This window comes from Drosophila sulfurigaster, chromosome 2L (assembly GCF_023558435.1).
Source record: "Drosophila sulfurigaster albostrigata strain 15112-1811.04 chromosome 2L, ASM2355843v2, whole genome shotgun sequence".
In the NCBI taxonomy this organism is placed as follows: Eukaryota; Metazoa; Arthropoda; class Insecta; order Diptera; family Drosophilidae; genus Drosophila; species Drosophila sulfurigaster.
The window spans coordinates 14,771,764-14,797,414 of record NC_084881.1 but is presented as its reverse complement, the minus strand read 5'-3'; the positions used below and the strand labels follow the sequence as shown (position 1 = coordinate 14,797,414).

The 25,651-nt window shown below is 44.3% G+C and overlaps 5 protein-coding genes across 12 annotated transcripts in view; 2 read left to right on the top strand and 3 right to left on the bottom strand.

Annotated features, from left to right (window-relative positions):
• Window positions 1-7,993, top strand: part of LOC133849491 (protein cappuccino) — a 39,989-nt gene extending 31,996 nt beyond the window's left edge. For 5 of the 6 annotated variants that reach the window (XM_062285602.1, XM_062285627.1, XM_062285610.1 and 2 more), the window contains 5 exons: window positions 853-1,025; window positions 4,454-5,249; window positions 5,876-6,925; window positions 7,428-7,731; window positions 7,800-7,993. In XM_062285602.1, the coding sequence (XP_062141586.1) occupies window positions 853-1,025; window positions 4,454-5,249; window positions 5,876-6,925; window positions 7,428-7,731; window positions 7,800-7,923 (2,447 nt within the window). In that variant the 3' untranslated portion in view covers window positions 7,924-7,993. The remainder of the gene's footprint in view (window positions 1-852; window positions 1,026-4,453; window positions 5,250-5,875; window positions 6,926-7,427; window positions 7,732-7,799) is intronic. The other variant, XM_062285647.1, reaches the window with a different exon arrangement.
• Window positions 7,994-8,144: 151 nt separating this feature from the next.
• LOC133849619 (probable RNA-binding protein EIF1AD) lies at window positions 8,145-9,007 on the top strand. Its single transcript, XM_062285790.1, has 2 exons — window positions 8,145-8,465; window positions 8,523-9,007. Exons 1-2 carry the CDS (start codon window positions 8,300-8,302, stop codon window positions 8,834-8,836), a joined length of 480 nt encoding a protein of 159 aa, XP_062141774.1. The 5' UTR covers window positions 8,145-8,299; the 3' UTR covers window positions 8,837-9,007.
• Window positions 8,974-12,691, bottom strand: LOC133849517 (centrosomal protein of 97 kDa). The gene is given in 9 exon segments (XM_062285656.1): window positions 8,974-9,816; window positions 10,022-10,457; window positions 10,545-10,701; window positions 10,704-10,729; window positions 10,848-11,126; window positions 11,187-11,545; window positions 11,610-12,067; window positions 12,133-12,293; window positions 12,531-12,691. Coding segments are annotated over 9 exon segments (2,547 nt in total). The 5' UTR covers window positions 12,538-12,691; the 3' UTR covers window positions 8,974-9,152.
• Window positions 12,692-12,798: 107 nt separating this feature from the next.
• On the bottom strand, window positions 12,799-14,508 carry LOC133850296 (uncharacterized). The gene is made up of 2 exons (XM_062286348.1): window positions 14,325-14,508; window positions 12,799-14,266 (listed from the first exon to the last, which is right to left on the bottom strand). Exons 1-2 carry the CDS (start codon window positions 14,379-14,381, stop codon window positions 13,079-13,081), a joined length of 1,245 nt encoding a protein of 414 aa, XP_062142332.1. The 5' UTR covers window positions 14,382-14,508; the 3' UTR covers window positions 12,799-13,078.
• Window positions 14,509-15,877: 1,369 nt separating this feature from the next.
• LOC133850807 (protein chiffon) lies at window positions 15,878-25,570 on the bottom strand. Of its 3 annotated transcripts, none has more exons than XM_062287015.1 (3): window positions 24,787-25,570; window positions 16,905-22,671; window positions 15,878-16,135 (listed from the first exon to the last, which is right to left on the bottom strand). In XM_062287015.1, exons 2-3 carry the CDS (start codon window positions 22,650-22,652, stop codon window positions 16,028-16,030), a joined length of 5,856 nt encoding a protein of 1,951 aa, XP_062142999.1. In that variant the 5' UTR covers window positions 22,653-22,671; window positions 24,787-25,570; the 3' UTR covers window positions 15,878-16,027. The 3 variants fall into 3 exon arrangements, with proteins under 3 accessions (XP_062142999.1, XP_062143000.1, XP_062143001.1); XM_062287016.1 differs by lacking the exon at window positions 24,787-25,570 and adding an exon at window positions 22,782-22,802; XM_062287017.1 differs by lacking the exon at window positions 15,878-16,135 and having other exon boundaries at window positions 16,239-22,671.
• Between the last annotated feature and the right edge of the window lie 81 nt (window positions 25,571-25,651).

Here is a 25,651-nt window from a genome sequence, read left to right as displayed (position 1 = left end):
AACTAGAAATTTATAAGTTCAATGGCCCAAAGGATCAATGACCAATAAACGATACAATGAGCGCACATTTGAGTGTAATATTTATTTACAATTATGAATTACAATCCCGTAAATAAAATGTTGTTTATGATTTAGTAAAAGCTAAACAGTGCATTCAGAATGACTCGCAAAACTTGCATTTAATATATATTTGTCGTCATAGAGCAACTATTGCGTCAGTAAAACTATAACCAACTAAATATTTACTCAGCTCTTCAAAGAGTAAAAGTGAATAAGTTTTTGAACTTGACCATAAGAAACCGTATCAAATTGCTTTGATTTCCCCACAAGTCAAGTGCCAATCAATGGCATCAAAAATACGAGTGCTATCTATAAATAAAAACGATGTGAATTGGCTTTTGCGCTTAAGCCATCGCTCATGAAGAGTATCTTATCTTCGTTGTCAAATTGACGCGTTACTTTCTTCTTCTTTTTTTTGTTGGTGCCTTTTTTTGTCGTTTTCCTGTTTGTTTTCTGACTTCTTTGGGCAACAGTTAAATTTATTTATGCCTAATGTTTTTGGTAGCCAACACGTCGACCAGAAGGCAACCTTCCAGAAAGAGAGAGAGAGAGAAGGCTCTACTCTCTGTCTTCCTGTCCTGAAACTTCACTAAATTTCTTTAGACTTTTTCTCAATGCGTTGCACACACACTCACATAAATCATTGTGTCTGCCTGTATTTGGGTTCCAAGTTTTGTGTATCGGAGCCGCAGCTGTGGGCAAAGTTTATAGAGCGAGCCCCAACCACAAACAATTCTTGCCCCCCTCTCTCTTTTACTCACTGTAACTAACAGCGTCTCTTTCTGTTTGCAGGTCAAATGCTGATCAAATGGTTAATCTCTACGCTGCAAAGCAACAATGCTACAGGACAAGATGCCTTGAATGCAATGGCATTACAGTTCTGCAATAATCTCAAATATGTTGGAGTACTCAAGCAGATCTCCAATGAGCAGCAGCAGCAGCAGGAAACCATGTCCGGATTTAGCGTAAGTTCAACGAACTCCAGCAAACACTACTACCGTATATAGTGTAGTTAAAGTCCCGCCAGGGCTACGGGAAATTGGTCATCGAGCGGAAGTTGTCACGGCGCTGACGGAAATAGATCCCAGTGCACGTAACTTAGTTTAAGAGTACTTCGGTTGGACCAAGTCATTAGCTATTGATAAGAACTGACTATGCATCCGCTCTATCTCTATCTCTCTCTGTCCCCTACTCCCTCATCTCTGTACTTCCCTCACTCTCCCTCCCTCACTCCCTGTGCATATCATGAGCGTATTCTTTGACTTTAAGTTGGCTACAAAAATGAGCCGCAAAGTTGTGCCGGAAATTAGCAATTCCATTGCCAGGCAAATCGCAATGCACTTTCATTTAGCCAAGCTGCTGCTTCTGTCAGTTGCATAAGCCCCCCTTCACCTTCCCGCCCTCTCTCTGCACTCCAGCAGCCGCCAGCTGACGAGACCTGCAAGTGTCAGAACTTGTTAAAACTTTGCCGTCAACTCACTCTCAGCTGGCCATTGAAGTTGGCCATGCTGCACAAAATGTCCTCTGCTCTTCGTTCTCATTTTTTGCCATTTTCAACTGCATGCTAAATTATGAAACTGGAGAGTTGACTTGCAGGGTGAAATAGAGGGGAAGTGCGGGTTGTTTGCTTGAACCCTCCTCTTGAACTAATGGACTGTGTAATAGTTTACTTTGGGGACAGGCTCGAAAAATGTTACCGCTGACTAACTAAACAAATCACGAGACTTTGACCAATTTTGATGTTGCTTTAATTAAGGGTTAACCTGTTCTCCCCCTTTCCATTTCCCTTCCCCTTCCACACTCAGTGCGCTACCTCTTCAGCTTTTAGCCTAAGTTAATGTTAAGTGTTATTGGCCTGAGGACATTACAACGGCCAAAAACACACTAACAAATAATCAAGCACTCGTTCTATGGTCCAAATTAGTTTAGGCCAAAAGTTTTAGCCACAGCAGCTTAACCTCAAATCCCTACACAGAATCAGAGAGTAACAGCGAAACAGAGCGAGAGAGAGAAAGAGAGGGAGAGAAAGAGAGAGAGGGTAGGGAGCAAAGGGCCAGCCAAGTGAGTGAGCGGACAACACTGTTAAGTGATTTTCTATGTGATGATACTTGAGCTCTTCAGATTATGATATCACAAATTTCTCCGTCTCATCCTTGGGCCCGCCCCCCTTTCCCCCTCTCCCGTCATCTAACCTCCTGTTCAGTGAATCCCATGTCTTTTTGTAGCTGTGTCCCATGTCCCATGTCCGATGTCCGATGTCAATGTGCGCGTCATCAAGTTTTTGGGCAACAGGCCAGAAACAGCTTCTAAAGCTTAAGCTTTGCCTGCTCTCCTCTCCTCCCCTACCTTCTTGCTATCTCTTTCTATCTTTGTCTTGGTCTCTTTCTGCTCTGCTCTGCTTCTTGTTGTTGCAGCTCATTGAAAGTTTGTGCGTTTTTATTACTTTGTGGCAAGTTCGGCGTTTATTATTATTCTTTTGTGTGCGCCACGCGACAAGCGGTAGTTGAGTCAACTTTTGCCAGTTGCAGCTCAACGCAATCAATTTAAATTACAGGGTATTAACATAGTCAAACTCGCAACAAGAGTTTAGTAAGCCACTTGAAAACTAGTTGTTGCGAAATTAAATTCAAGTACCATCACATAATAAATGAAATAACCAATTAACAATGGAAACAAACAACAAATAAAGAAAACAAAGTAATACAAGTATTTGATAATGCATTAACATTAACATTAAGTAATAACAAAAAAAAATGCACAACTAAAAAGTTAAATCAAAGGCATCAATATGATAGCTAATAAAACAACAAAAGAATATGGGCAGAATGCTTAAAAGAAAATTATAAAATAGCAAATTCAATATAACACAAAAGCTAAGCCGATTTATATAATTCTTCTGGAGGATATTTGATGAATTTCTTCCTATTTTTCTTACATTCAATACTAGAGTTTATCTCAAAGCTTGTATTCCAATAATGTTTCATTTCCATTCTCCCGCAATTCGTTTATTATTTAACTGTTCGCTAGAAAAGCTAATTGACACCTGAGATAGATCTGTTTATGCTTTCACACAAAATAATCCTCGATAATTACAATACATCATCATTATTATGCATGGATACTTTGGTAGCAAGTATCTTTTTGTGTTCTTCCTTCAAATTAAAAATGGAAATTCAATTATTCGGTGGCACTTTCACACCTTCAATACACTCCGCTGACTCAGCTAATCTGTGGAAAATCAACTGAGAATAATACTGAATCAGAAGATAGTTGTGCTAAGGTGAGCGACAGTCAACAGACTGTGTGGGAGTGTGGTCTGGGGGCGTGGCTTTCGTTTTCTCTCTGCACGCCATTTGGCTCAAGTGTTTGCACTTTGGCGTTGCTAGCAATTTGCATCTTGTTGCCACATTTGCGAAACCACACACGCCCCTGCCACGCCCCTCCTACTGTCAATCCTTGAGCGAGGCAAGCATTCTAATCCCAGCCTGAGTCCAACGCATGACATCTCACAAATAGGTAAGCAGCAAAAAAGTGCAACAGTGGCACTAGCAAAGTTAAAAAAAAAACACACACAAATACTGTCAGTAAAGCCGCACAAAAAATGCTCTACACTACATTCAAATCTATTCCGATTATTCGAGTCGATCGAAAAATAACAATAAACAAAATTCCAAATTTGAATTCCTACAAAATTTCAATGTTTTTCCGACATATTTTCAAAATGCATATATGCGAAGGCAACAAATTTTATGACGACCTCTTAAATTATACCTGCGAGGTTAGTATGAAGACTTTTTACATATTTTGAATAGGATTTTTTATTTGTCTTAATCTCAAGGATTACTAGAAAGTTTTATGTTTATGAAAAATAATGTCGAAAGTTCTTAACGGAAATTAAAATTTAGATTAGAATACAATATTTAATGTGATATATATTGTTATTATAGAATATCCAAAAAAAAAATTTAGAGGAAAGCAAACCCATTTGATTAGGAAAACAAAGAATCTTCTTTCACTTAAATCAAATTTCATTGTCGAATAATTCAAAGATACTGCACTCAGACAACTTTTGAAATAAAAGAGTATTTGAAACTGTCGTCAAATTCCCGTTGCGGGACACCACGACAACAACAATGACATGTGCAGAGCTCACGTTGAGAGTGCAGACGTCACTTAGGGGGAGGAGGAAGAGTTGAGGAGATACGAGACACACACGGAGCGAGGAAGTGAGGAAACAAAAAAGGGGATGGCTTTTAAGCTTTGTCGCTTGGTCCACTTGAGACCCGAGTACTGAGCACTGAAAGGAGATGCACTTCAGCTGCAATTAGAAGTCAATGGGCTAATACAAGTTTATCTCAATTCCATTCTATTCTCTCTCTTTTTGATTTTTTAGCCCTATGAAATGTACCAATGGACGCACACGGAGCAGCCCACAACATCGCTCCCTCTGACGCCCGGCAAACTGGATAAGGTGGCTGCCTGGCCCTTCTCTAGCACGCCGGCGGGATTGAAGCAACACCAGTTGCTGGAAAGCAGCAACAGCACACAACAACTCGATGGCCAGAAGATGTTGCAGCAAGTACTCCGCAAGCGGCTGCTCAACTGCGCGACTCTCGCCGAGGTGCATGCGGTGGTCAACGAGCTGCTCAGCAGCGTGGACGAACCGCCGCGGCGACCCTCCAAACGGTGCATCAACTTCAATGAGCTGATCAATGCCAGCGAAACAACCATCTACGAGTGCAATAAGCCAGTGGAGAGCAAAACCTATGCGGATGCGGGCACACAAACCGAGCAGCAAGAGGATCAGGATAAGACTTGTACGTGTGGAGCAGCCAAGGGTGTGGCGACGACGGAGCCAGTGCAGCCAGCTGTTGCAGCCACAGGCACAGCCGCAGCAACAACTACAGCAGCACCGCCTCCGCCACCACCTCCTCCACCACCGCCGCCGCCACCGCCACCCGCACCTCCCTTGCCCGGCCAGGCAGCTGCACCTCCGCCACCGCCTCCTCCACCGCCACCCATTGCAGGTGCAGGTGCAGGAGGCGCACCGTTGCCACCCCCAGAACCCGCCAGTTCAGCAGGCCTAGTGCCACCGCCACCGCCTCTAAGTACCTCCAAGTCCGGCGCAAATCTCTCGCCAGCGCCCTTACCCGATCCCGCTGAAGGCAATTGGTTCCTACGCACAAGCAGTAAGTGATAAAACAATTTACTTTTTTTTAGCTCTTTGTATCTAACATAGATAACAAATGCATATACTCCAAAAAAAATGCAGCAGAAAATAGAAAATAAAGCTGATGATTATGAGAAAAGGACGAACTACTGCAAGCAAAACAAAGCTTATGTTTATCCTAATCCTTGCTTGACATACTTTAGTTTACATGAACGCAATTTTCTTTGGTTAGAATATTTCCCATTGGTTGTCAAGACTGTAGTAAAGGGAGTTTAATATAGAAATGTTATTACTAATCTTGCTTTTAAGTTAGAACTATCAATTCATGCTAGCTAATGTCGTATTAACATAAGAATCCGTCTCAAAATTATCGATAGCAAAACAACAAATTATCAAACTGTTATATTTAAGACAGTTAAAAAAAGCATAAACTATTCTTGTGAACAATTTTGGTAATGAATAATATACTAAAGTTCTTATTCTTCTTGCTGCTTAGTTTGAAACCTTTAGAAATCCAAATTGTTTTACTATGAACTATAAATGCATACTAGCCATAACTATTATTAAAACTGGAACACGAGAAACCGCCTCCATATAAAATCAGATATAAATTGGAAACTCACCTGCTGCTTCCTTTTTCCATAGTACAACGCAAGAGCGCCGTTAATCCGCCGAAGCCAATGCGACCGCTGTACTGGACGCGCATTGTGACAAATGTGCCGCCAGTGCCGCGTCCGCCATCGGTGGCCAACTCCACGGACAGCACAGACAACAGCGGCAGTTCGCCGGAGGAGACGCCAAGCACAGCCACAACGCCAGCAGCCACAGCTACAGCAGCAGCAGCAGCTGCAGTTGCGGCAACACCAGCGGCAGCTGCGCCATCCAAAGAGATTTGGACGGAGATCGATGAGACGCCGCTGGATAATATCGATGAATTTACAGAGCTTTTCTCCCGCCAAGCAATTGCGCCCGTTAGCAAACCCAAGGAACTGAAGCCCAAGCGGGACAAGTCGATTAAAGTGCTCGACCCAAAGCGATCACGCAATGTGGGCATCTTTGCCAGAAGTCTGCACATGCCGTCCATAGAGATTGAGCATGCCATTTACCAGGTGGACACCTCAGTCATTAGCCTGGAGACGCTGCAACAAATCAGTCACATACGTGCAACCGAGGAGGAGCTGCAACGCATCAAGGATGCCGATGGGGGCGACATTCCACTCGATTATCCCGAACAATTTCTCCGCGACATTTCCCTCATCTCGATGGCCAGTGAACGCATCTCCTGCATTGTCTTTCAAGCCGAATTCGAAGAGTCTGTGACGCTGTTGGTGCGCAAACTGGAGACGGTTTCTCAGCTCTCGCGACAACTTATAGAGAGTGAAGATTTAAAGCTCGTTTTCTCCATCATATTAACGCTGGGCAATTATATGAATGGCGGCAATCGACAGCGTGGCCAGGCGGATGGCTTCAATCTCGATATACTCGGCAAACTGAAGGATGTCAAGTCCAAGGAGTCGCATACCACGCTGTTGCACTTCATTGTGCGCACGTACATTGCGCAGCGACGCAAAGAGGTGCTCAGTCTGTTCAATATGAAGTTGCCTATACCGGAGCCGCCAGATGTGGAGCGTGCAGCGCAACTAGACTTTGATGAGGTGCAGCTGCAGATCAAGGAGCTGCACAAGAAGCTAACAGGTAAGAGAGAGAGAAAGGGGATTTAAGTAAATAAATTTGAAATTGCTATTTATTGTATATAAGCCAAGTTCATTCGTCTCTATCTCTCCTTAAAAACGCCTCAATTTCAGAAACTTTCAGAGATAGTCCTATATTTTTATTAATTTAAAAATTGCTTAAAATCGAAAAATAATCTTAGACAATTTCATTCTGAAATCGCTTATCTGAATAACATAAAATCATTTTTTGAAATCTCTAAAAATTAACATTGGGTATTTCATAGCGAACACTCTAGCATTTTAGCTTGCTCAACCAGTTGCAGCGATGCCGTAATTTTAACAGCGCTGTTATTCAGCTTTTGAGGTTGCTGTTAACACTCTATGCGAATAGTACCAGTTCTGTTAAGTTACATGAAGCTGTTTCTAGTACAGTTTTGGTTGCTCTGAACATGCTAAGCATTTCAAACTGTAATTGTCTGCAGCTATCATATTTATTAATGAAATTACAATTTTTTTACTTACAGCTTGCAAACAGACCACAGCACAGGTGCTCGACGCATCCAGTGGCAGCATTCAGGAGCCCTTTAAATCCAAAATGCAGGAGTTTACAGCGAATGCCGATAAATCGGTGGCCAAGCTGCATCAGCTCCTAGACGAATGCCGCGATCTCTTTCAGGAGACAATGCGTTTCTATCACTTCTCACCCAAAGGTTGCACTTTAACCCTGGCACAGTGTACGCCCGATCAGTTTTTCGGTTACTGGACGAATTTCACCAACGACTTCAAAGACATTTGGAAGAAGGAGTTGGCAATATTGGAGAACGAATTGTATGTCCAGCACCTTAGATCAGGATTTTGAAATATCCACTAATTTGATTTCCCTCTTTTCGTTGCAGTAAATTGAAAAACATGAAAAAACATGCACAGGCTGAAAATCGTCGCAATAGCTGCGCTACCACGGCGCAGCCAAAAAGGCTTTTGTACAAGGAGCGCATGGTGCTGCGACGCAGCCAAAACTAGTTGTTAGTCCAAATTAGCTTTAGTTCTTTCCGTTTTTTAAGCTTAATAAAAATTTATGAAAATCCTCGCACTCGCGCACTGTTCGAACTTTTATACGTTTCTTTTTTCCACCGCCAAATTGGAAAATTGGCTCCAAAATTTGTATAACCGTTATGTACAACACTACAAAAAAACTAATCGGCCAACCACCACAAAGATGTTATCGGACATACCTTTTTGAGTACACACATGCTCCAGAGTGTTACCAAAGTACGAATCTATTTTTTTTAGTATATTTGAAAATTCGCTTTGCGGTCACACACGCTTAATTGTTTGGCAAACTGGCGGGCCACACCATAACAATAATAATAATAAACAAAACGTTAAAATTATTAAAATGTCACATCCGAATACAACGCGACGCAAGCATGTGCTCAAGGAGATGATGGAGGACGACTACTCGCTGCCCACCGAGCAGCAGCAAATTGTGCGAGTCATCAGCAGTCGCGGCAACAATTTACACGAGGTCGAGGCGCCTTCACCGGACGCCGAAAACTTTCTGGGTTAGTACGAATCTTGTTATCATTGATTACTTAATAAACATTTTTATATATCTGAAGTTTCCATGCCCAACAAGTTTCGCAAGAATGTGTGGGTCAAGCGCGGCGATTGCCTTCTCGTGGAACCCATCGAGGAGGGCGACAAAGTCAAGGCAGAGATCTGCAAGATTCTCACTCCCGAGCACATCAAAGAGTACACAAAAGCGGGCATTTGGCCAGAGCGATTTGCCAAGAAATCAGCCGGATTACCCGTAAGCAATGCTTCAGATAGCGATTCAGATGACTCCTTGCCGCCCAACACAAATCGTCCTGCCCACCAACAAGAAGACGAAGAAACGGAGTCGGATTCGGACTCCGAAGACACCAGCGATTGAAGACTTGCAGTGCAACATTTTGGTTTTTTGTGCATTACAAAAGTTTAGCTATGTATATTTTTTTTAACCGCAAACTGTTGTTTTTTCCTCTCAAATTGTTGTAACAAAAAGAATTGGTGTCTTTACTACATACATAATAATAATTAAAATATAGAACCAAAAAATACAACTACATTAATAATTTTTTTTTTTTTTTGTTTTGCGGCTGCTGTTTGTAACTAAAATTCGCTTGCAAAAGCTACCAAAGCCTAAGAATATTTTTTGTTTATGCGCGCTTGAGATCTGTGCTTGTAAAGCGTCCATTTTTAGTGAGGATTCAATTTAACTGAACTTCTTCCTGTTCAATGTTCTCCTTCGATTCGTCAGCATCTTCTGCAGTTGCTGTTGCCGCTGCCTCGCCTGCAATTTTGGCAGTCTCCAGCAAGGCATCATGCTTCGATTCCAGCGCCAATGTCGATGGTCTTGGTTTCGTAAAGGGGAAATTACTTAAATCTTCCAGTTGAGGCGTGTGCACAGCAATCAAATCCGTTTGCGTTGAGCTGCTGTCGCGCAATTCCACGCCTGACGATTGCTGATCGGTGGCCTCGTCGCATTCCGAGGAGCTGTTGATTTGTTTGCGCAACGCATCCTGTGGCAGATTGCACACCATGGTCAGGCAGTTGACAATGGTGCCAATGGAGCTCTGAAGCTGTTGCACCTGGTCAGTTAGGATTGTGCAACGCTTGGCCAAATCGTTGACAACAGCTGCAGAGTTCTGATCAAGACACAATTGTCCTTGACTGCCTCCTTGGCTGCCATCTGTTGTTGTTGTTGTTGGTGTATCCTCTGGCAGTTGCTGCTGCTCGCTGCCTGCTTTGGCATCCACTTGCATTGTGGAGACTTTTTTCCAGAGCGCATTGATGGCCTGCATCTGCAGCTGTTGGATTTTGCGTTCGTTCTGCAGTTGCGCCTTGGTCAGCTGCATGTCCTTATTAAGTTTGCTAAAACGAAAGTGAATTAGAATGGCAGTTTAATTTGTCAACAAACAATACATAAATTAAAATTGACTCAAGAACATAGCTTAAGTTAAATCTATTTCAAACCGAGCTTAAGGAAGACACGAACTATATTTCATATTTGATAATGCAAGAAGTTCTTTCAAGAAGCCAACTTTAAACTACAATAAGAATTGGTGGCTATACTTACTCAATGTATTCGTGTGTGCGCTGTTTGTGCAGCTTCTCGGCAATATCTTTGGTTTTCTTGCGCGTATGATAACCGCGCCACATCTTCTGTATGGTCACCGCCGATGACTCCGTCACATGCTCTATCAGCCGATCCGCACAGTTCAGATTATTGTTCTCCAGCAACTGCTGCTGTTGATGCTGTTGTTGTTGCTGTGTGCGTTGTGCTGCCATTTTACGAATCGTTCGCAACTTTTCAATGTTGATCTGCTCGCCATCATCATCGGTGCTAAAACCACTGGCATCTGTGGCATTGCCCTGCAACATTGTGGCAACCGCTGGCATAGGTTGAGGTTGCTGCAGCTGCGAGCTACGATCGGTTTTGCGTGGACTGCTCGTGGGACTTTGCATGCGACGTAGTTGAGGACTGCGCACACGTGGCAAATTCAATTTGTTGTCTATCGTTGTGAGGGGGGGGAGTGTATGGAAAACATTAGAATTTTGTTTCGACTACCATAAAGCATAAACTACTTAGTCTAAGCTACCTTTGTTTTTGTTGCCTTTGGTTTTGTGCAGCTGCTGCGCTGCTGCTGCTGATGTGACCGTCACACGCTGGGCAACGGCGGCGGGACAAACGTCAGGACTCATCAGAGTCTCGGGCACCGGCACCATTTTCGAGGCGGCAGCCAAAGGACCCCCCCCAAAGGTGCTTGACCAATGAAAGTTTGCTCTGCAAAAGCAAGAGGAACATTAATAAGGGAGTAAGCGACTGAAATAGAGACTTCACTGGACCACTTCAAGTTACTTTTAAAGTGAAGAGTCTGCAATCTGTAAAGTAATTATCTTACCATTATAAGGATTCGGAGTGATGTTGCGCGGCGTCGACTCTGTGGAGTTGTAGGTCTTCGTATTAACGCTACTCGACATGCCCGACATGCTGCTGCTGGCCAGCGAGAAGTTGTCGCCATCGCCGTTCTTAATATTCTCAATTAGCGATGTGCTCATCTGCAAGCCATGATGATTAACGATGCCATTATCAGTGCTGCTCAAACTGTTGTTGCTGCTGTTGCCATGATAGCTGTTCACCATGGACTCCGGCGAACCCTGACGCCCGCTCAAACGTGAAACTAGAATAAAATGATTGACAATTTAATACGTATTCTTATAATTAAGGAGTTGTTGCTTACAGCGTGGCGATTGGATGCGACTTGTGGGCTTCTTGCGATGCGCCGATGGCGATGTGCTTGCTGAACTCTGTGCATTGTCCATGATCTCCTCCTGCAGCTGACGCTGATGATGCTGCGCCTTGCTCAGTATCAAGCGCAGCTTGCGATCGTGCTCATTCTCCAACGCTTTGCCAAACAACGGACACACCGAGCTCAAGTATTTGGCCAAAGCGGCCTGTTCGCCCACACGAAACTGTCGTCCGCGTCCTTGACTATATAACCATTCGGCTTTCAAGCTCTCAATGGGATCCACAACGTAGCCATCGATGAACTTTAAGCTCATGCACCAGTTTAACACAAAAGGACGATGATCAAAGCCACTAAATCGGACAAATTAAGAAAGGTTAAAGAGATTTTCCATAACAAGATAAACTCAGCACTTACTCCACGCTATTTGCCATTGTGACACAGGGATTGTCAGTGATGGAAAAGCTGAGCAGCTTGCTCAGATGCGACAACGTACAAATCTCATTCAGATCATTGATGCTATTCTTGGCCAGGGTCAAGGTCTCCAGCGAAGCGGGCAAATACTTGTCACACTGACGCAAATGCGTCAAACGATTGCCATGCAAATTGAGTTCGCGCAGCGATCGCAAGTAGGATATATCCGAAATGCTGCCAATGCTATTATCCGCCAGATTAAGGGATTCTAGCAGCACATTCGTATTGAGATGTTCAATGGTCTTGATGTTGTTGCCCTCTAGATTTAGTTCACGCAAATGCACGCATTCCTTTAGACCCTCAATGGAGAGTATGCCATTGAAGGAGAGATTCAATTCACGCAAACAATGCAAACGACAGACGCCAAACATGCGCAGCAATTGATTGCGGCTCAAGGATAACTAAGGGAAAAGGACAAACGCAGTTATGTAAAGTCGTTAAGTGTGTTAAATAATTCATATGTCACCGTTTCGATTTTCAAATACGAATCAATGTTGTCAATCTTCTGCAGCTCATTGTCGTCCAGTATAAGTTTGCGTATATTCTGGGCATCGTCCTGCTTTGGCACCTTCTTCAGTTGCTGCTTGCAAAGATTTAGCGTCTGCTTTTCGTTGCAGCTCTCGTCGCCTGCCAAAGAGAAAGGGGGGTAGTGAGCGAGAGTGAGAGGGCAATGTAAACACTGAATGAAGTCATCGTCTGTGTAATGGCAGGTGTAGGAAGAAGCGAGAGGGGGCGACTGGCACCCACCCTCAAAAGTAGGCTGCAAAATTGCAATGCACACGCCATGCACAAAAAGCTCGACGCCAAAAAAGACGCCAGGAAGCAGTATTTCCTATTTATAAAAAGCCACAATTTAATGCTTACCGCTCATTTTGATAGTCCACACGTAATTGCTGCAGTTTGTTAACTAATACGAGCGTCAGCTTAGCCAATTGACAGCTTGCGACATTGGCGTCCAGCGAAACGAAGAAAAATCAATGTTTGGGAATGCGAGCGCCCCCCTCCTTTGAAACCAGGGCTGCAGCGATAACATTTGCGTAGGACTGCCAACAACATCATGTTATTACGCTAACCAAATAAAAAATACTAATACTGCTATAGTATAGATAGTAAAAAAAAATTATAAATTATTATTAAAGGCAATTTATTTTTTACATTAAAATTTAATAGAAACGAATAAAATGCAGCGCAATCGCTGAAATAACAACTATTGAAATCATAACTGGTCACACACTATCAAAAGCAGCAGGTACTTGTGGTATATTTTGTGCATACAATTCAATTCAATTTGGCAGGTCACACTCTGTGCACATAACGGCTATTTTCAAAATTTTTGACTATTTTGTAAGTAATGTTTTGTAGGTTGTTTAGAATGCATAGAAAATATATTTAAATCAATAACTGCATTTGTCCTAACTGTTCTTTTTCCCATCTCCCACAGCTTCTTCATTAGTCGTGCGATTCACATTATTGCACTTGACTGGCAATTGCTCCAGATCTTCCATCAGACTCATTTGCTCATTAAGTGTTTTCAAGTACATTCGCTCCACCTTGCGTACCAAAGGCGAAACCATATCAACGCTTATTCCTCCTAAACTGCTCCCACCATTTATGATTTTCTGCTCAGTTGGTTTTGGAGGTGTTTCCTTCCGATCTTCCGATAAATCCGATCGCTCTAAAGACTGCAGTTTTTTATCTCGTTGCTCCTTTGCTTTATTCAGTTTGCGAGTTGTCTCATCGATAATCTCTTGTATCTCAATTTGCGAACAAACCATAATGCGCAAATGATCGGCACTCTTACCACTAATTGTTGTCCTTTGCGATTCGCAATCTGAACTTAAAAGATCGTCATTCAAAAGTTTGTTCTTAAAGCGTTCCTCCATCATTTTGCAATGCTCTCGCGCAGACTGGACCAATGGACTGGAATCTTTGTCTTCTAGCTGTATATTATTCTGAGGCGTCTTTTCAGATTTCTTTCGAAATTTGTCAGTTTTCATAGTGATGTCACTGTTGCTGTCAGCACTGCATTCTAGACCAAAACTAGAGTTCTTGTACAGCATCCGATCAACATTAGCTTCATCAGCGACACCACTCGGTTTGTTATCCTTCTTTTTATTATAGATCAGCCTAGTTTTCGGCGTATAAGTTTTTTGCGAAGCCCAAGGACTTACCAGCTCCAACGATAGACTTGGGCAGTGATCGGGCGATTGATGCTTCTCCTTAACTACTCGATGACAAGGTTGAGGTTTTTTTTGGATATCTGCACCTCTGACTGTGTGGCCTCCCCTCTCACGCTCCTTGTCCTTCTTCTCGACCAAAGGCGGCAGTTGATGCGCATGACGTGGCTTCGGTGTATAACAAGAGACAGAGGAACAAGGACTACGCACATCCTGCGAAGAACCAGAACACTTGGCTTCCGTAATTCTAGCTGAATACTCGAAATTCTCTGGCTTCCCATTCGTTGATCGATGACAAGGAGGCTTCTGTGACTCAGGCCGCTCCTTGTGGCATATGCATATTGGATCCTTTTTGTAAGGAGTCGCCGGCATTGGTGGTGGCCTCATCTTTGACTCGTTTCTATTTTCACAACGATGCTCTTTCTACAAGCAATTTCAAGTAGAATGCAAATTAAAGATACTCTTCAATAGTCCCACTTACCTCGTGACTATGACTATGTTTATATTGATGTTCAAGGTAATGCTTGCATTTCTCCATTGTTAAGAATATTTGTCCTCTCTCACTCTTTGTGTGTTTCTCAATTCAATATTGAATATTATAGTACACTAAAATCAGTTTAGTTTTGTCAAAACAGCATAGATTAAATTCTCCATGTTTTAGTAATTTTATTTATAGATATAAAAAAAGTTATCAAAAAATAAAATTTAGGTGCTGAAAAGAATCGATATTTATAAGGTAAGGATTTAAGCACGTTCATCAGAAAAACATCTCGCCAGCTCGATATCTTACGACATAATCGAGACTCGCTTGTCATTTATAGCGTTAGTATCTTCTAGGAATGTAGGAATTAGGACGACCTAATTCTTGGTTGCCATAAGCGATACGCCAAAACGTTCCTTTAGGTTCAGAATTGATGCATCCACCATTTACTGAGTTGGAGGATATGATGGCGGAAGTGCCGGCTTCTTCACCTTCGATTCTGATGCAGGTGCTGCTTTCCTGGCAGCCACGTATTCTTTAAACAATTCTGTTCTTACTACTTAATATAAATATAATTTATTGTTCATATTTTAAATTTCGACTCAAACTTGATCATGTGCAGAGCAAATCAAGTGACCTCTTAGAAGCTATTTGCTGTGGAAAAATATATGTAACTAAATATAAAACATATAATTATACTATTTGCTCCAAGGACGACTCCAAAATTGGACAATCCAAAGTAAAATTTAAATTAAATATTGCATATTAAACTAAGCCAGCTATTCCACAGAATGGTTCAGGTCGCAGGTCCTACGGGGAGCTTTTCTGATTCTAGTCCTGATATTTTATCCGCAGCATTATTTTCCACAATATTGGTATACCCTGTGACCCACCTCAGACTGACCTAGGTGTGTGACTATATGATTTTATAGCTACATATATTCACTAGCTATATTCGATTTAAAATCTTTCCCCGATTGTATAAGAACATGATGAACAAAATAAAAAAAAAAATAACAATTAAGTTATTCTTGTTTATTACAAAACCGTAGTTTATTTGATCATTCTTTTTTTATATTCGATTGAATTCAGAAAGTTGTCAGAAGTGTACGCATATCATTTATATCCATAGTCGCCATGTCACTTGGTATCCTTTAGCTTATGTCTGTTGCCTGGATTGCTGCCAGGAATCTGCTGACGAAAATGAGCCCATTCATTCTGATAGTAATGATATAAGGCCACCGGATCGCTCTGTGGATTCTTTGTCTTATGCTTGGACTGGGCACGAACTAAAAATTAAATAAGAAAACATAAGCAACGAATAACAATTAAGAATTTCTTTCGCATACCCAAAGCTAAAGAGCGGCCAGTGCTGCGAGTACGCGAAGATTTGCGTAACTTGGAACGACTTTTTGTGGCATTTGTTCGTTCCTGTTTGGGATCGGATTCATCACTGGATGCAGCTCTATTAATTTCCCTCGGATGCTTGCGAGTCTTACTGCGACTGCGACGTTTACAATCCAAACCAGTTGCTCCAGGCGGCTTCTTTGCGGTGTCGAGCGACAGTTTCTGCTGCAAAACGGACGCCAAGTTCAAGACATCCTCTGTGACCTTTTTTCTGCCACCAGCTAGACGCTCCAAGTCCTGACCAACGGCGACGGCACCGGCAACAGCAGCATTCTCCTTGTCCCGGCTGTCGCCGCCTAGTTTAGCGCGTGAGCTGACGGTGTCCCGTTTATGCAGACTGCTGAAATGGTCTTCCTTCGAGTTCGTCGCCAAGCGTTCATCATGTTTGATAAGCTTTCGGAGGTCTGCAGCAAACAAAGCAATATTCACATTAATACACATCATTTTAAATGGATTGCACAAAGAATTGAAACGTTTCAACTGATGTGTGAAATGAAAAGCAATATATACCACATAGAATATATAGTTTAATTGCATGTTTAATGTTTTCTCTTTGTTTTTAGTTTTTTTTTCTTTACAATTGCTTTTGGTTTTATGTTTTCGTAGTTTTCTCATTTTTATTTTACAATAGCTTGAGCATCAATGTTGATATATTTATATAGAATTTATTTCTCGAAACAAATTTGTTGGTAAACTAAACGTAACGTATGTCGTTATTTTAATGGTAAGATTTTAGTTGTGTTTTTGTTTTGGGGATACTCAACTAAGTGGCGAATTAAAGGGTATGGAATTTGTCCTAAACTAAAATTATACTATGCTTATTTTACGTATGTAGTGTAGTTCTTTTTTTCCTTTCTTATGATGTTTTGCATTTCAATTTGATGCTAATTATGTGTGTGTACAACAACAAATGAGAGACTGAGAGCATGTGCCATTTACAGAGGTGCAACAATTGTGCGAGAGATGATGAATGAATGAATTTGATCCTCGTGTTGAACGGCTTTACAATTGTGTGTGCGTGTGTGTGTGTGATATATTAAAACTAAACACATTGGCTTATTAATGATAATAATGGCTGCTGCTGGCAACAATGAGTGACGATGATGAAGATGATCAGCGACGATATCGAAAGCGACGAAATGGCGCACGCAATCGCCGGCAAGTGACACGCACCTCCTTTTTCAGGAACTGCGATATGGCCAGCGATTTAACCGCTGCCGTCGCCGCCTCCGCTGCACAGCTGCTCGCCGCCTTGCCATTGTTGGGCGGCGCATATTTGCTAATGTCGAACTTGTGCTTGGTGGGCGTCAAATGCTGATGCTGATGCTGACAATGCTCCAGTGAATCGCCCGCCTGTGTATTGCTCAGATCCATATCGGTCTCTAGGCCATCCGACGACACCGTAAAGATGTCCGAATTATCGCCCAGTTTCTCGCTGGGTGATATGCAACTCCCGAGACTGCCGTTCAACTGGGGCGTTCGATGACGCGGCTGTCGAGTGCTCGGCGTGGATGTGGTCACATTCAGGCAGAAGCCATTGCTCGTTTGCAGGGTCAACAGCCGTTGCTCCTCTTTCGCCGGACTCTGCTCTGCAGTCTTGGCAAGCGAATCACGTTTTGTGGTCGGCGATTTCGATTTGAGGCGCGACTTGTTGAGATTTTGTAATGTCAACTGCTGTTCGTGAGTGGTTGTTGTCGTTGACACCTCCTCATCACCATAGGCATCTTCATAGACATCCTCCTCTTCCGCTTCCTCCTCCTCTTCGTCATCCTGCTCTTCCTCCGGTTCGTCCTCCTGCTCATCCTGCTCTTCATCTTCATCTTCCTCATCGTCTTCATCCTCCTCGACATCGGCATCGGTGGCTTCAATTTCCGCCTCATCATTTTGCTGTTCCTCCACTGAATCGGCCATTGTCTCATCATCATCCTCATCGCTGGCTGCTGCTGCCTCCGCCTCCTCCTCCTCTTCCGCCTCTACTTCCTCGTCGTCATCGTCGTTGCCCAGCTGTTCATCGACATCAGTGGCTGGTGGCGTCATTACCACATCCTCGCGTGCACTCTGCTCTCCATCATCATCATCGCCATCAGCTTTGCCATGGGCAGCACTCTCATCATTGTCGTCATCGTCTTGCTCCTTGATGATCTCCTTTTCAGCCACTTTTGTCGTCGACGTCGTCGTCGTTGTTGTCGTCGCCGTGGTTGCTGTCGTCTGCTCCTCTTCCATTTCAAGCGGTTCCTGCTTGACACGTTGCTGCTGCTGCTGCTTTGCATCGTCAAACACTCCCAACTCGTGAAAATTGATCGGCGCATCATCATTGTGGGGCAGTGATCTTGCAGCACGACGTCGCTGGACACGCGGCCAACCTGTGCGATTCGATTTGAGGCACTTGCGCTTCCGCTGATAGCTGCTAAACAAGTTCAGTCGACTATTGCGCCGGCAACCCGTGCGCACAGCAAACTCATCGTCATCGCCGCTGCCTCCGCTGCCAGCGAGCAGATCGCACAAATCGAATTCGCTGGTAAAACAATCCGTTGGCGGCGGCGTCTGCACAACATCATCACGCAACTCCACATTGGACTCCGGTTGCTGTTGTTGCTGTTGCACCTCATCGTCGACTTGCAGATCGTAGTCGCGGCCAGTTAGCTCGAGATATTTGTCAATTTGCCAGGCAATCAACATGGGACTCACATACTGCATGCTGGCATCCAAAGCCTTCAACGCGCTGCCCTCCATCTCGTATTCGAGCAATCCCTTCTTGCTCGGCAACTTGCGTATGCCCGGCAACAACTGTTGATGCGACTGCTGCTGATGCTGCTGTTGTCCCGACGTTGTCCCCCTGCCGCCCGTCGTCTTCATGCCCAGCTGGCGTCGCTTACGCTTGCCCAGCAGTGTTGAGGTTGTCGTCGTTGTCGCCGTTGTTGTGCGTCGCGAATAACTCAAAGTGTTGGCCATGTTCACCTCATTGTTGTTGTTGCTGTTATTGTTGGCCGGACGACGACAACGGGCTGGCGTCGTCCGTTCCGCTGCTGGAGTTGTTGGCGTTGGCACGCTGTCGTATTTGTTTTGGCCCCGTCGCATGCGCTTCACAGTCTCACTGATCTCGGTGGCAAAGCGCAGCTCCTCCACAGGCGTCGCTGCCTGCGAACGCGTCTTGTGCGGCGTCACAGCTTCCACCAATTCCTGCTTAATCGGCTTCTTTACCACAACTGGCGGCGGGGGAGCCGTCGTCGGTGGTGGTGGTTCCTCTGCCTCCGAGTTGGTTTTACTCTGTGAATCCTGACGCTGGCGAATGATGCAACTGACCAAGGCCAGCGTCGAGGCGTGTTCTCGCGGCGATTTGCGCGGCGGCAGATCAACAACTCGCGCCAACTGCTTGTTGATGCTGCTGCTCTTCTGGCTGCAGCTGGTGCTGCTCGTGCTGCTCTGCGTGGAGGCGGCACGCACACGCTCCACCAGCTGACCGCGTTCGCTCAACGGAGCAAAGTCACGCTCCAGCAGCTCGGGGGTGCTCGCCTTGCTATCACATTTGGCTATCGGCACGGCAATGTTGTTGAGTTGTGTCTGCTGTTGCTGTTGCTCCTGTTGATATCGCTGCAGCAGATGCAGCTTCTTGTGCTTGTACATCGAGGATGTTGTCGTCGTCGTTGTCGTTGCCGCCGTCTGATTGCTGTCCGTCTCTGCATCACGCTCCACCTTTATCGGTTGCAACAACGCTTGTGGCTTGCATTCAACCTGCTGCTGCTGTTGTTGTTGCTGCTGACAGATGCTGCAACTGTGTGGCTTGGTGCGCTCCATGGGTATGGGACCCATTTCGTAGGGCAACTTGCGATAACGCGTCGAACCGTAGTAACTATAATAGTGCTCCTCTCCGGCATCTTGGCGCTGAAACACATGATGCCACAACTCGGCACTCGGCGACGTCTCGAATGCATATCGCATTCGCTGCAGACGCACGCTCTTGCTGCAGTCAAACATCTGTTCGCTGCTGGGCGATGTCGCTGCTGCTGCTGCAGCTGTTTTCTTGGTTGGACTTGTTGCTGTTGGAGTTGCTGGCGTTGTCGTTGTGATTGCTGCTGCTGTTATTAGTTGTGGTTTATTGAGTTTGCTATTCTTGACTGCATTCAGCTTTTGTTTGCCACGTCTGCCACATTTCAGTGGCGTCACTCGTTGCAACTCGTTGCGACTCGTGCTTAGCGTTAGCCTCGAGAGACGTCGAGCAGCGCGTTCTTCGCGTGTGTCCGCAGCACGTTGACTTGTTGCTGGCAGTGATTTGTGCAACTTGCTGCTGGCCACATAATCCTCATCGCTGCCTGACGAACAGCTCGACTCATCATGCGACATCATCATCTCCTCCACATCTTCCTCTATTTCCACTTCCATATGTTCATCCTCCTCTTGTTGTTGTTGCTGTGCTGCTATCAGCTTTTTGTGATTTGTTGTAGTCTGTTCTTGTTGTGGTTGCTGTTGTTGTTGTTGCTGTTGTTCCCCCATCCGATCCTCCAGTTTGTTGCCACCGCGCTGACGACGCAACTGCAGTTGACTGCTCGTCGTCGCCGCCGTCACAATGGCCGTGGCCATGCGACTGCTCTTCCTTGTGGCCGCCGTTGCCTGACGCGGCTGTTTTAACGGTTGCATTTCCGGCTGGATGGGGGCGTTTGGAAAGCGCTGCTGTTGTTGCTGCTGCTGTTGGTGCTGGTTGTTGCTGCCATTGCTGCTGCTTGTGCTGCCAGTCGACAGCAGCTGCTGCGCCGCAGCAACACCTTTGCGTCTTCTTCCCACAACAGCAGCGCGTCCTTGCACCAATGCTGGCGTTGTTGCCACTCCCGCTCCCGCTGCCAATGCAGCATCCAGCTGCTCCTCGCTGGTGCTATCGTTGGTGCTGTTCGTCGACGACGAAACGCTGTGTTGCCCGCCACGCACAACATCCGACGTTGTCTGGCGATCCACATCCGTCAGCAGCTCGCTGCTGCTTCGCGTTGTCGCTGTGTTGCTCCTGGGGAACATAAAGTTCTCGGCCTCGCCATTCAGTCGTTGCAACTCCGATTGTCGCACCTTCTGGAACTTGACAATCAGCGAAGGTGAATCCAGATTCGTCGTTGCATTGTTAACACCACCACGACGGACGCGCGGTGGAGTTGCTGTTGCATCGCTGGCCTCCACAACTTTGTACAGCGATGACGGCGGCAACATGGCGCGTATTGGTGGCGACAACACCGAATTGTTGGTTTTGCGACGCGTGGGATTTGTGGGCGTGGCAGCGGTGGTTGTCGCATTGCTGGCGTGCAACTCGAGCAGATTACAAGAAGTTGTCGTCGTCCCTCTCTTTGTGGGCGAAACAGTTGTTGCAGCTGGCGCTGGATTGCTTGTTGTTGCTGCTGTTGTTGGAGAATTATTGGGCGTTGTTGCTTGGAACTTTTCAGAGGAATGCTTGCCCTTGGTGATGCGCTTCGATTTCTCGCGCAGCACTGGCGACGGTCGTTGCCTGTTGCTGTTATTGTTGTTGCCACTGCTGAGTGTTTGCTGCAGTGCATCGGCGTCCGTTTGATTGATTGCCGCCTTCAAGCTGAGAGCAAGTGCGCTATCGCTGAGCAGCTCATCCACTTCCATATCGGTGAAAATCTTCTGCTGTTGCTGCTGCTGTTCTCGCTCTTTTTGCTCTTGTTCCGCTTCGCGTTGCAGAAAACCTTTTACGCTGGCCGACACCTCAATGAGCGTATCCAAAGCCACAAAATTGCCCGAGTTCTTGGCAAACAACTCGTGATCCTTGCTCTGCAAATGAATGCTCAGCGTATCGTATTCAATTTTACAAATCTCACAAACACCACACTGCTTATCACTCGACTCTTTCAGTTCGCGACAATGTGAGCGATCTGGACTCTCGGTTTGCTTTTTGCACGCTTGCAACGCGCTGTGTTGCAATACCACCAATTGTGGCTGCTGTGGCAGTGACACTGTTTGTTGCTCCTTGTGCTTTTCCTGTTGCCGTTGCGATGTCCGTGAGCCGAGCGACTTGCGTGTCATGCTCTGCTCCAGCAGCTTCGCTTTTGCCTGCAAACGAAATGCGCCGTCGTCGCTGCTCAAATCAATTTTAGGCCACTCCTCGGGCTGCTTCAGCAAATGATAATACGGTCGATGATTGCGTTTAATGCTCTCGATCTTAATGTAACTGCCCTTCAGCAGTATGTTCGCTGTTCCCGCTGCTGTTGTTGTTGTCACAGCACCTTCCTGCAGATATTGTCGCAACTCGGTCTGAATGCGCCGAAAGAAGCGTAATGCGTATTCCGTTTGCCACACAACGTATGACAGTGATTTGCCCGGCGGCTGTTGGTGCGTCAATTCAATTGCACCTCGCAATGGACTCTGCTGACTTTGCTGTTGTGCTTCGCGCACCCGACTTAGAATTGCGTCGGCGCGCGTTTGGCGAACTTTGCGTGGATAAGAAGTGCTACAGCTGCCATCCTCATTGCCGATCGTTGCTGATGCTTGCGATTGCGGTGTATTTGGTGTGGCCGGTGTTAAAGGTGTTGCAGGTCGTTGTTGTTGATGTTGACTGCGACTATTTGGGGCAACTACAGCGGCTACTGCTGATGATGTTGTGCTTCGCTCTTTGTCGGTTATGAAGTGTGTAATACTGTCGTTGAGAAAGAACTCGAGGTTGCCGCCAAGCGCTTTTATTTCGCTCTCTATGCGCTTGGTTAACTGATGATCGCGTATGTCCAAATAGAACTTGAAATGGCAAAGTGGACGCTTGCTCTTTATCACCTTTACTTTAGAGCGCTGCGGTGGCTGTGAGTGAGGCTGTGGCTCTGGTTGTGGCTGCTGCTGATGCTGTTGTTCAGGAGTTTCCCTTCTTGTTGTTGTGGCTGCTGTTGTTGAAAGTTTGCTGTTGATAGCACTTTGCTTATCCAAATGCGGTTGCATACCTTTAGGCGCAAATAAGCTAATGCATTTATAAGAACGAGAGAGAGAGAAAGAGATATAAGCAAATTGAGATAGAGTTAGTTTAAATTGTTTTTATTGCACTTAGCCTACGGACAGCAGCCAACAAACCAAAAGCTTCACACAGCATCCATTTAACATATTTCCATTGTTTTCTTGATTATTCACGTGCATTCATTTGTTTTTCTTGTTCATATTTAATAACCAACATAACATAAAATTGATGTGCTTTAATTATTTAAAAACTACACAACACATAAATAATAAACGAAAACCGGCATCGCAAGCAACACATATTTAATAAAAGCGTTGCCACACTTTGTAAATTAGAAACAAATATGTACATACATAGTGTGCTATCGAATGAAACTATCGATTTCTACACACTCAAAACAACTACAAGGCAAAGAGAAAGGATGAGGATAGAAATAACAAATTCGAGACCGGCAGTGTTGCTGGCGAGTTATATCGATTACAAAATCGATAACTGCTACCGCGCCAACAATAACAACAGCTGTGTAGTCAACAACGAATTGGAACCGGATAAATTATAATACGAAAATAAATTAAAGAAAACAGACAAACCAACAAATAAAAAATAAAAAAACGAGTTCACATTGCACACTCGTGTGCAAGACATTCATACATTGTTATGTTGTCCGTTACGAGCGCACCACACACACTGCATGCGCAGCACAAACACACACATGCGCTCCACACACATACATTTAAGCGTACATACAAATGTATGTAAAGGGTTGAATAGCAGGCAGCCATGTCAACAGCAGCAAAGCAATAACAACCACGAGTCGAGAGTCGAGTCGTCGACCGTTTGGTTAACAAAATGAGCCGCACACGTTTATTTTACCTACATACGTACACATATGTACTTATATACAAACACATATGCTTGCACGTCTGTCTTGTAGATTATTGGCAGCTGGCTCGCAATGTAAAGATGTTGCCTCATTTGCAACAACAACACTAAACTACGTGATATTGTAGTACGGTTTTTTGTTGCTTAAAATTCACCACAGCAGACCAAGTAAAGCAACCGCCACCATCAGAGTGGAGTGGAAAAAATGGATAACAAATAAGAGACGACAACATGAACGTCGAGAGCAAAGCAAAAACAAAAAACACGAAACGCACAATTTCAAAGCGCGCACACACACAGATGCAAACGTGTATGACCATGTAATGTACTGTTATATGTGTTCGTGAGAGCTAGGGATGCTACTATCGAAGCTTTTCTTGTTTAATTTTTTCAAATATGCTTATTGGTAATACTTATACGAGGTTATTCCAATAAAAACGTTTGTTTTGCTCAATTTGAGTTTATATTAGGATATATCGACCGAAACATCGTTATTTTTACATCACTAGCATGAAGTTTTAGATGGCGCTGCCAGACTGTCAAACACAATAAGTGTTGTATGAACTAGACGGGGCCATGCACATTTTACGAGTTTCGGCATTTATACATACAAATGTATATGCGTCCATATGTGTGTCTATGCCATGGAGAACCCGAAACATGACCACACTTATATACACACACATTACTCACACGCACACACACAAGAGCAGAAAGTGCCGTGAGGCCCATCGGCCAACACAGTGTGTTGTTGTAGTATTTGGCGTTGCTTTGCTCTAAAACGCCTGCAATTGAATGTGTATATAACACAAAGCACACTCACACTCGCACTCTCCGCTGTGTATGTGTGTGTAACCTCAAGTACACAACAAAGCGCTGTGGCAAATTTTGTTCGTTATTTCTTTCTGCTGCTGCTGCTATTTACAATTTGCGAGTAATACTCGTTTTTCTCATTCGTCGTCGACGCCGTTGTGCTTTTCTCGTACTTAAAAGCGAACAAAAAATGGTGACGAATCGTTTCGTAAAATTTGTGCGAAAATAGAAATAAACTTGCATATAAAACAAATCAACAAATCTTTCAAATGCTTATTGCACACAAGACACACACATATGCCCATATACTTTGTATGTATAGGTGTGTATATGTATGTGTATATGCAATGGCGGGAACTGCTTTGCTGCCTTTGGTTGTTGGATAGTTTCAAAAAGGGGAATAGAGCTGAGGTCGGGGAGTCTTACCTTTTAGAAATTCACGTAGTTGTTCGGCGGATATATTTCTATAACCCAATTCATTTAGGTGCTGGAGTATGGCCCTTGCATCCAATGGCAAATGTGACATTTTTTCAGCACAAGCATTTACTGTATTGTATTTTTGTTTTTCTTTTTTTGTTGTTTCGACTCTTGTTTGTATTTATATTTGAGCGCACACACATACACCAATACCACTACAATTTGAATTCCGTTTCTCCTTGTTTTTGTTGTTGCTCTGTTTCTTTGCTGTTCACTTTCTGCTGCTGCTTCTTCTTCTTCTTATTGTTGTACCCGCTTTGTGGTGCTGTTTTGCTTGCTGCTGCTGCCGACAATCGACGAAAAATTTTCACTGTACCTTTTTTTGATTGGGAATTTGTCGCATACACTGCACGAGTGGTTGTACGTTTTTCACGACGTCTTTGCAATTGTTAAATTGTAGTTTTTCGTAATGTATTCAATGTGTCGCTGCTGCCAGTGACAAGTTAAGAAAAGAACGTTAAAAAAAACGAGCGTCGTCGTCGTCGTTGTGAGAAATCGAGTCGTCGTCGCGTCACCTTTTCGTTGTTTGTTATTGCTGCAATTCGATTTTTTCACCTAACTGCGTTGCCGTGCAGTTTTTGCATTGTTCACGGACAGTTTGCATGCGAAAATGAGCTAACATTTTCTGCTTATTTCACATAATTTATCAATGGTTTTATAATATCCACAAAATAATAATATGCACCAACGAAACGTTCAGCTCGCACAACACAATTAGAGATGGAGAAACATCGTTGGCAATTTGGTGGTATCGATGTTTTTTACCTTTCTTTATAGTCGATTTTTTCATAGCAAACATCGATGATTTTGTATA

Excerpts from the sequence above, each read along its gene's own strand:
- LOC133850296 (XM_062286348.1), bottom strand. The coding sequence starts at position 14,381 with ATGGAGAAATGCAAGCATTACCTTGAACATCAATATAAACATAGTCAT. Across the intron at positions 14,267-14,324 it reads AACATAGTCATAGTCACGAG|AAAGAGCATCGTTGTGAAAA; the intron begins GTAAGTGGGACT and ends AATTGCTTGTAG.
- LOC133850807 (XM_062287015.1), bottom strand. The coding sequence starts at position 22,652 with ATGCAACCGCATTTGGATAAGCAAAGTGCTATCAACAGCAAACTTTCA. Across the intron at positions 16,136-16,904 it reads CGCAGTTCCTGAAAAAGGAG|ACCTCCGAAAGCTTATCAAA; the intron begins GTGCGTGTCACT and ends TGTTTGCTGCAG.
- LOC133849619 (XM_062285790.1), top strand. The coding sequence starts at position 8,300 with ATGTCACATCCGAATACAACGCGACGCAAGCATGTGCTCAAGGAGATG. Across the intron at positions 8,466-8,522 it reads GGACGCCGAAAACTTTCTGG|TTTCCATGCCCAACAAGTTT; the intron begins GTTAGTACGAAT and ends ATATATCTGAAG.